The sequence below is a fragment of the Heterodontus francisci genome, unplaced genomic scaffold, assembly GCF_036365525.1.
Source record: "Heterodontus francisci isolate sHetFra1 unplaced genomic scaffold, sHetFra1.hap1 HAP1_SCAFFOLD_136, whole genome shotgun sequence".
NCBI lineage: Eukaryota > Metazoa > Chordata > Chondrichthyes > Heterodontiformes > Heterodontidae > Heterodontus > Heterodontus francisci.
This window is the reverse complement of record NW_027141926.1, coordinates 4,988,497-4,998,522: the sequence shown is the minus strand read 5'-3', so window position 1 is coordinate 4,998,522 and position 10,026 is coordinate 4,988,497. Positions and strand designations below refer to the sequence as shown.

Genomic DNA, 10,026 nt, shown 5'->3' with positions numbered 1-10,026 from the left:
CTTATCTGAGGAATGATTTTCTTGCCATAGAGGGAGTGCAGCAAAGTTTTACCAGACTGATTCCTGGGATGGCACGAGTGACGTCTGAGGAGATATTGAGTCGGTTAGGATTATATTCGCTGGAGTTCAGAAGAGTGAGAGGGGATCTCAGTAACTTATAAAATTCTAGAAGGGAGGATTTCAGATATCTGGAGCATTGGGATCGCGTCAGGGACAGATGGGACCTGTACAAGAAGGACGGGTTGCATCTAAACTGGAGGGGCACAAATATCCTGGCTGCGAGGTTCACTAGCATCACTCGGGAGGGCTTAAACTAGTGTGGCAGGAGGGTGTGAACCAGAGCAGGTAAATAAGGCCAGTAAAACTAAGAGGAAAAGCAGGCATGGGGATGTTGTGGGCTGGTGGCCTGAAGTGAATTTGTTTCAATCCGAGAAGCATAACAGGTAAGGCAGATGAACTTAGAGCTGGGATCAGTGCTTGGAACTATGATGTAGTTTCTATTTCAGAGACACGGTTGCGAGAAGGGCAGGATTGGCAGCTAAATATTCAAGGATTTAGAATCATCAGGCGGGATACAGGGGGATGTAAAAGGAGTGGGGGAGTTGCATTACATGTTAAGGAGAGTATCACAGCTGTACTGCGGGTGGACACCTCGGAGGCGTCGTGCAGCGAGGCAATATGGGTGGAGCTCAGGAATAGGCAGGGTGCAGTCACGATGTTGGGTGTTTTCTACAGTCCTCCCAACAGCCAGCGGGAGGTCGACAGATACGTGAACAGAATTTGGAAAGATGTAAAGGTGGGTAATTTTAATTTCCCCTATATTGACTGGGACTCACTTAGTGCTGGGGGCTTGGATGGGGCAGGATCTCTATGGAGCATCCAGGAGGGCTTCTTGAAACAATATGTAGATAATCCAACGAGGGATGGGGCCGTACTAGACCTGGTATTGGGGAATGAGCGCGGCCAGGTGGTCGACTTTCAATAGGGGAGCATTTCGGGAACAGTGACCATAATTCCATACGTTTTAAGGTACCTGTGGATAAGGATAAGAGTAGTCCTTGGGTGAAGGTGCTAAATTAGGGGAAGGCTAATTATAATAATATTAGGCAGGAACTGAGGAATTCAGATTGGGGGCGGCTGTTTGAGGGTAAATCAACATCTGACATGTGGGAGTCTTTCAACCATCAGATGTATAGAATCCAGGACCAGCACATTCCTGTGAGGAAGAAGGATAAATTTGACAAGTTTCAGGAACCTTGGATAACGCGGGATATTGTGAGCCTAGTCAAAAAGAAAAAGGAGGCATTCTAAATATCCCCCAGGAACAGACTCCCATCTAAATACCTCCCCAGGAACAGACTCCCATTGAAATAACCCCCCGGGAGCAGACTCCCATCTGAATACCACCCCCCACCCCCCGGGAATGACCATCCCTCCATCATAAGAACAGTATTAGTGATGTTGACTGATGATTTCAGTTTTCCATACCATTCACAACTCCTCAGATACGAAAGCAGCCAATGTCCAGATGCAGCAAGAATTGGACAACATCCAGGCTTGGGTGGATTCGTGCCACACAATTGCCAGAAAATGACCATCTCAAACAAGAGGGAATCTAACCCCTTGAAGTTCACTGGCGTCACCATCACTGAATTCCACACTATCAACATCCTGGTCTTACCATTAATCAGAAACTGACCTGACGAACCACATAAATACCAAAGCAGGTCAGAGGTGGGGAATCTTGCAGTGAATAACTCAACTCATGATTCCTCAATGCCTGTCCATCATCTACAAGGCACAAATCAGGAGTGTGATGGAATACACTGCACGAGCCTGGATGAGAGCAGATCCAACAACACACAAGAAACTCGGCACCACCCAGGACAAAGCAGCCCTTTTGACTGGAAGCCCACTTACGACCTGTAACATTCACTCTGTTCACTACTGATGTACAGTGGCAACAGTCTGTACCAACGACAAGAAGCATTGCAGAAACTCATCAAGGCTCCTTAGGCAACAGCTTCCACCTAAAAGGGCAAGGGCAGAACATGTTTCCATTCAGGCCACACACCATTCTGACTTGGAACAATATCGCTGTTCCTTCACTGCCGCTGGGTGAAATTCCTGGAATGCACTTCCTAACACGTGTACCTAAACACCAGCACTTCAGCAGGCCAAGAAGGCCACTCACCGGTCACGGATGAATAGAAGAAGCTATTGAGTATGGTTTCAAAGTGTTATGAATTTAATTAAGAGTTATAAAAGATGGTAAAGAGTACAATGTTTGCAGTCGATTATAAAAACAATACAAAAGTTCATGAAAGATTACGAAGTGTCATATGTTGTTAAAAAGGTGTTTATATTATTATGAAGGATGATAAAGTTGATGAAGTTTCAAAGGATTATAAGGTGTTATAAAGGATGTTGAAAGGTTACCGATCATCATAAATACTATAACATTCTATTAAAAACTATAATCAATGTGAAAAAATGGTTATAAAGGAGAACAAAGAATTCAGGCTCAGTCTTCACACCATCTTCGGTCTTCTTGGTTTTGTTGTTCTTTATGTTGCTATCCTGGTCGTGATGGAGACCACCAATGGACAGGGCTGCTGGTGGTGCTTTTCCCTTATGCTTTCCACTGCATCATTGGCTGTGCATGGTGAGCGAGGCTGGAGAACCTCAGACGCTGCCCCCATCAATTGTGCCGTTGCCATGTGGAACAGCCTCTGCTACCACTTCACAGTCACCATGGGGAACAGACCCTTCCCAATCCCAGTCTCAATGATGAAGAGACCCTGCTCCCATACATCTGCTGTGATGTGAAACAGGCACCGCCCAGAATCTCCAGTCACCATGGGGACCAGGCACCGACTCTCTCTTCATTGAGCAGGGCAACAGGCCTCGGTAAATCCCAGTCACCACGGGGAACACCGCAAAGCTTCATTCCCCCGGCCACCATGGGTAACAGGTCCCCTCCCCACTCAATTTCCACCATGGGAAAGAAGCCCTACCACCACACCCCACCCACTAATAGAACAGGCTATGCCGCCACTCCATCATAACCATGCCGAGCAGGCCTCTCCGCCCCCACCCCCCGCCCTCCCCCGGCTGTATCCATGGAGAATGGGCCCTGCGACAAGTCCCTCATCACTATAGCGACTTCCCACAGCTCCCAATTATCCGTCACACTAGGGAACAGGCCCTGCCCACCCTGAGACGTCACCATGGGGGACAGGCCAAACTGCTTCTTCAACAAGGTGAACAGGGCACTCCCAGCACTCTCATCATAGAGACACAAACCGCAACTGCTCCATCACCTTGGTGGAAGAACATGACCCTGCTCTGTCACCAAAGTAACGGGCCCCGCCCCTAGCTCTGGCACTACAGCGGTAGCCTCCACCCTCGATCTGGCACCATGGCAGCAGACTCTGGCAATGGTTGGTGGAAGTGTGAAAGAAAATGACAAGCTGCTGGAAATAACCAGTCATTTATTTATTTAATTAATAGAACAATTTGAGAAAAGGGATATGTCAGCACATTCTTCAACTGCTCTCTGAACTGAGTCTGGGTCAGTGCATAAATCGCAGTGTTTGTGCAGCAACTCAGGAGCTGCAGCATGAAGCTCAATTGTATCAGATAAACGGGTACTGATGGAGCCACCGGCTCCAAATCCTGTATTCTTTGCCACATCGTATTCACCATTAACACAGCCCATAAGAGTATGAAATTGGCCGAGATAACGAGCAGCAAAATTATGGATTTCCTTCGATTCTCCAGCTCTGGGTCCCTGCGACACTCCCTTCTGCTGTGGGCTCGGAGTCTCCTGCGACCTCTGCTGCTCACAAAAATGTGTCGGATGGTGAAAGCATTGAGCAGCAGAATCACCACAAATGGGACACAAGGGGTTAGAATGTGATGGAGGAACTCGATTGCTGCCCAGACATGAGAGAAATAAACATACATATTTGCATAACAAAACCAGGGTCTGTTCGCCTTCGAGTACCAACCTGTCAACATAAAATACCAGAAAATGTTCTTTAAGCAGCTCAGCACATTCACAGTTCCCAGAACCACAGCCGCCGTTTTCTCGGTGCAATATTTACTTTTCAGCTTCTGGCAGCAAATGGCCACAAATCGATCAAAGGTGAAGGTGACCGTAAACCAAACAGAACAGTCTGTAGCTGCATGAAGCAGGACAGCATGGATATTACACATGCGTACGGCCAACAGGAATTGAAACTGTTTTGGATAAACAATGGGAATGTGCCTCAATATAAGGTCGAGGATAATGACAAGTAGATCCGCCACTGCCATGGCCACTAAATAGCGAGTGACACATTTGGAGAGCCCGCACTTTCCCCGAGACAGGATCACAATCGTCATCAAGTTAACTGTGAGGAAGTGAAACAAACCGAGAAATTATACATCAGGCTGGGAGCAAAGTTAACATTTTTGACTGAATACATATTCAGAGTTACAGATGTGTTCCTGTGCCCAATGGTGCATTTAAATGGGTATACGTAAAAAAAAAACTGAATGGTTCTTACTGGCTGGAAGGCGGAAGAGATTAAATTGGAAAGGGGTTATGCTAAACTGAAATTGCTGAACTCAGTATTGATCAAAATCCTGCAATCCCTCCTTTCCCATGCCGAGTTTAAAAACAGTCCAAGTTCCAGCGAATTTCACTGATCTAAAACACATTTTCCTGTTTCTTTCTCCACAGATGCTGCCAGCCCTGTCGAGTCGTTTCAGCATTTTCTGTTATTATTCCAGATTTGTGGCTTCTGCAGCAATCTTGTACATAAAGTTAAATGTTGGACTGACTGAGAGATTCCCTCAACTGTGACAGGCAGCATATAATTCACTTATTCCAAAACAATAATTGGACGTGAGTCCACTAAAAAAAATCAACGAAACAATTAATCCGAATTGTCGCTAAATTAACTGTAAACTAGGGAGTAAAAATAACAGTTGAAAGGAGTTTGGTATGACATTTGAGCATCAGTGATCACTATCAGTGGTGGACCTTCTTTAGTTCCTGTGACAGAGCTTTCTGTTGGAGATAGGGTTTAAATGAAATAATCCTGATTTGTTTGGGAAATGTAGAGTAAAAATATGGATTGAATGTGGAATCAGGAATGGATTAATGAGAAGTAAAATAGCAGTATTAAATTAAACATAAACACGATCGATGCTGGGACCCCTGCTACTTGTACTGTACATTAATGATTTAGATGTGAATATAGGATGTATGATCAATAATTTCAAAGATGACACGAATATTGGTGGTGTCATAAATAATGAGGAGGAAAGCCTTAGATTGCAGGACGATATAAATGGGCTGGTAAGATGGGCAGAGCAGTGGAAAATGGAATTTAATCCTGAGAAGTGTGAGGTGATGCAACTTGGGGGAACAAAAAAGACAATGGAATATACAATGGGTGGTAGCACCCTAGGGAGTACAGAGGGTCAGGGGGACCTTGGTGTACTTGTCCATAGATCACTGAAGGCAGCAGCATAGGTAGATAAGGTGGTTAGGAAGGCATATGGGATAATTGCTGAGGCATAGAATATAAGAGCAGGGAGGTTATGATGGATCTGTCTAAAACGCTAGTTAGGCCACAGCTGGAGTACTGTGTACAGTTCTGGGCACCACACTATAGGAAGGATGTGACTGCACTGGAGAGGGAGCAGAGGAGATTCACCAGGATGTTGCCTGGGCTGGAGCATTTCAGCTGTGAAGAGAGACTGGATAGGCTAGAGTTGTTGTCCTTAGAGCTACTTCACAATAAAACACCCACAATTTATTTACCATTGAACTCAAGCTTGTCTAGTAACGTATTGCTGCCAAAACAATAAAACAATTAATGACTTCAAAAGGAAATTGGTTGGCCACTTGAAGTAAATAGACCTACAGGGCTAGAGGAATTGAATGGGGCAGTGGGACAGACTGATTAGCTCCGTGGAGAGCTGGCATGGGGTCGATGGGCGGACAAGTCTGCTTTTGTGCAGTAAAAGATACTATCACTCAATGACAGCATAGCATTCTCCCTCGATAAGCAACATTCTGGTTCGCTCTGGAGGTGCAAAGATGGTGAGAATGGCTGACTGCCTCAGATTGAAGCTGCTGCAGCTACTGCCAGGATAGTGAACATTCAGCAACTTTCAGCAACGTTTGCACAGTCACAAATCAAGTGCACATTAATCGATAAGAGTTGTTCATTTCCTTTAAATCTCCACTTTGACATTGGATTCCGCAGAGCCACATGAACCATCTGGAACTCCACTGCTTTGGCAAAACCATGGGATTTCTGATCCTGTATTCTCTGTGAGGGATAAAACGATGTTTTCTACTCACCTGGCCTGGATGCCCTCTGTCATCTCCCGAATGCATCAATGTGCACACATTGGGAGGTGTTGGATATCTTGCTCCCCCACCACCTGGAAAGATGTCGATGCAGAGAATGGTCTTATCTGCCACTGACAGCTCTGTCTTGGCTTTGGTGTGAGACTCCAGACTATGTTGATGGAGGCTGCACATCTCTGTGACCACCTCCTTGTTGAATCGGAGTTACCACGCGTACAAATCTTGTATTAGGTGTTGGTAGGAAACGTGCTCTTGAAAATCTCGGGTTGTCCAGCGCAGATTCCGCCAACAACTTCCTCTTCGCAGAGCCTCCCTTTTCTGCAGCTTCCGCTCCATTTCTTGTCGATCAATATGCGCTGTTAATGCAGTCTCCATATCTCATCCAGAGTTGGGTCAACACTTCCTCAGCCCTCCCTAAATGTATGCAGCAGCTCACAAACTCAACTTCCAGAAAAAAATCTACAGCACCTTAAATAACTTGGCATTAGCAGAGGAAAGTCAATAGCTCCTCACCTACAAGGGCATTTAAGTGGTCATTGGATAGACATATGGATGAAAATGGAATAGTGTAGGACAGATGGTTTCACAGGTCGGCGCAACATCGAGGGTTGAAGGGCCTGTACTGCGCTGTAATGTTCTAATTCTAATTCTTATAAGCTGGATGCCTGGAACATGCAGAGACAGACCAAATTTCAAAGAAGTGCGTCAAGGTTGTTAGAGCACCCTGCCCAACACGGATAACCACACGGGATACGCCAGGAGTGGCTGGCAGCTTGTCCTGCACCATATTGTGTTTTATAATCTTTGCAGCACCAGCAAAATAGATTCATCCTTCTGTGAAGCCCAGAATCATGGCCATGGAGAGATACAGATGAAAAGAAGTAATCTTTCAAAAGAGATTTGCGATAAATACTGAAAAGGAACAACTCACAGGGATATGGGAAATGGACAGAGGTTTTAGGAGTAATAGGAGGGGCGAGGACATGGAGGGGTTCAAACACAAGGATGGGAATAGGAAAATTGAGGTGCTGCTAGACCAGGAACCAATGCATTTCGCTGAGAACATGTGGATGGGTGCATGTTGTTTGGTGTGATTTAGTATTAGTGATTTGAATCTCCTGTGGTGTAAGAGAGGTTGTACCTGTGAGTCTCACCAGTATAGTTTGGAATAGGCGAATCTGGATTTAAGAAAAGCAATGATAAGGGTTTATACAACGGATGGGCTGAGGTAGATTGCGATATTTTGCAGCTGGTATGAGTCAGTATTGATAGCGGCGATAATATGTGATTTGAAGTCAGCTGAGGATCAAAATGATTGCCCAGGTTGCAAACAGTTGCTCCAGCCTCAGATATTGTCAAGTGAGGGGGATTGAGTCTTTGGTTAGCATGTTGACTTTGTACCAGGAATCAAAGAAATGGCTTCCATTTCCTCAATATTGAAACAACAAAGATTTGTAAGAGAATGAATCATGGTTTATAGATATAATAACTGGACTGAGAGACTTACCAGGGACACCAATCATAGCAAGGATGGGATAGTAAATGTGTTGAATAATCACAAGTGCATATTTGATCCGGAATTCTGATGTTAGCCAATGATAATGTGCAGAAAGAAAATAAAACCAATAGGTTATACTTCTGCTCATTGCTGCCACATTCCAATCTTCCATTCTCAGATTCTGATCAACTGTTGTAACTTTCCAGACTTCTGCTCCCAGATTCGGGTCCATTGTTGTCGCATTCCAGTCCATTGTTCCCAGATCCTGGCCCATTGTCGCAATAATCCAATATATTCTTCTCAGATCCTGACCTATCCTCTCCCTCTCTCTGTAGCCACTGAACCCTGTTATCACCGGGGATGATGCTAACGTTGACACAATGGGATAACACATTGCAAAGAGTCCTTTATTAATGGAAGATGGAATCCCCCCAGTGACACAATTAGTGACAATGGAGACAGATATTAATTACAGTCACTGAACAAACAAGTTCAGTTAATCTCTTTCAATGCAACACATTTTCATCGAGTTGTCGAGATATACAGCACAGAAAGAGGCCGGTCGACCATTCGTGTCAGTGCCGTCCATCAAGCATATAGCTATTTCAATTATATCATATCTCCCCTCAGCCTACTGTGCTTTAAGGAAAACACCCTAGCCTTTTCAGTCTCTCTACATAGCTGAAATTCTCCAGCCCAGGCAACATCTTGGAGAATCTCATCTGCACCCTCTCCAGTGCAATCACATCTTTCCTATGGCGTGGGGCCAAGAAATGTACAAAGTACCCCATCTGTGGCCTAACTAGCGTTTTATACAGCTCCCTCATTGCCTCCCTGCTCATATATTCTATGCCTGGGCTAATAAAGGCACGTAACCATATGCTTTCCTAATCACCTTATCTACCTGTGCTGCTGCCTTCATTGATCTAAGGACAAGAATACCAAGGTCCCACTGACCCTCTGTACTTCCTAGGGTCCTACTACCCATTGCATATTCTCTTGACATGGTAGTCCTCCCACACTGCATCACCTCACACTTCTCAGGATTATATTCTATTTGCCACTGCTCCACCCATTTTACCAGCCAATCTATATCGTGTTGCATCTAAGGCTTTCCTCCTCACTATTTACAGCACCACCAATTTTCTTGTCATCTGTGAACATATTGATCACACCACCTGTATTCAAGCATAAATCATTAATGTACACTACAAACAGCAAGGGATCCAGCACCGATCCCGATGGTGCACCACTGGCCACAGTCTTCCACTCGTAAAGACAACCATCGACAATAACCCTCTGCTTTCTGCCACTAAACCTATTTTGGATCGAATTTACCAAGTTGCTCTGGATACCATGAGCTCTTATCTTCTTAACCAATCTCCCATGTGGGACCTTATCAAACGCCTTACTGATGTCCATGTCGACTACAGCAACTGCTTTGCCCTCACCTACACATCTAGTCACGTCCTCTAAAAATTCAATCAAGTTAGTTAGACAAGATATCCCCTGACAAAGCCATGCTGACTATCCCTGATTAATCCTTCCCTGTCCAAGTGGAGATTAATTCTGTCCCTCAGAGCTTTTTCCAGTATTTTCCCAACCACTGATGTTAGACTCTCCGGCCTTTAATTACCTGATTTATCCCACGATGTTGTACCGAACCTTTAACCTACTCTAAGATCAAACTAACTACCTACCCTTCATTCTACCATCATCCATATACCTATCCAAGAGTAGCTTAAATGTCCCTAATGTATCTGCTTCTACTACCACCGCTGGAAGCGCATTCCACACACCCACCACTCTCTGTGTAAATAAACTACCTCTGACATCCCCCCAAAACCTTCCTCCAATCACCTTAAGATTATGCCCTCTGGTGATAGCCCTTTCCAACCTGGGAAAAAGTCTCTGGCTATCCACTCTATCTATGCCTCTCATCATCTTGGACCCCTCTATCAAGTCACCTCTCATCCTTCTTTGCTCCAATGAGAAAAGCCCTAGCTCCCTCAATCTTTCTTCATAAGACATGCCCTCCAGTCCAGGCAGCATCCTGGTAAATTCCTCTGCACCATCTCTAAAGCTTCCACATCCTTCCTACAGTGAGGCGACCAGAACAGAACACAATATTCCAAGTGTGGTCGAACCAGGGCCT

At 45.1% G+C, this 10,026-nt stretch overlaps 1 protein-coding gene across 1 annotated transcript; it reads right to left on the bottom strand.

Moving 5' to 3' along the window:
* Window positions 1–3,498: 3,498 nt before the first annotated feature.
* Window positions 3,499–8,145, bottom strand: LOC137365654 (probable G-protein coupled receptor 139). The gene is made up of 2 exons (XM_068028022.1): window positions 7,881–8,145; window positions 3,499–4,397 (listed from the first exon to the last, which is right to left on the bottom strand). Exons 1-2 carry the CDS (start codon window positions 8,143–8,145, stop codon window positions 3,499–3,501), a joined length of 1,164 nt encoding a protein of 387 aa, XP_067884123.1.
* Between the last annotated feature and the right edge of the window lie 1,881 nt (window positions 8,146–10,026).

What these genes read in the sequence shown, in the direction of transcription:
- LOC137365654 (XM_068028022.1), bottom strand. Translation starts at nt 8,145, where the DNA reads ATGGGCCAGGATCTGGGAACAATGGACTGGAATGCGACAACAATGGAC. An exon ending in TGCTATGATTGGTGTCCCTG is followed by an intron (nt 4,398 to 7,880) that starts GTAAGTCTCTCA and finishes ACTTCCTCACAG; the next exon opens with TTAACTTGATGACGATTGTG.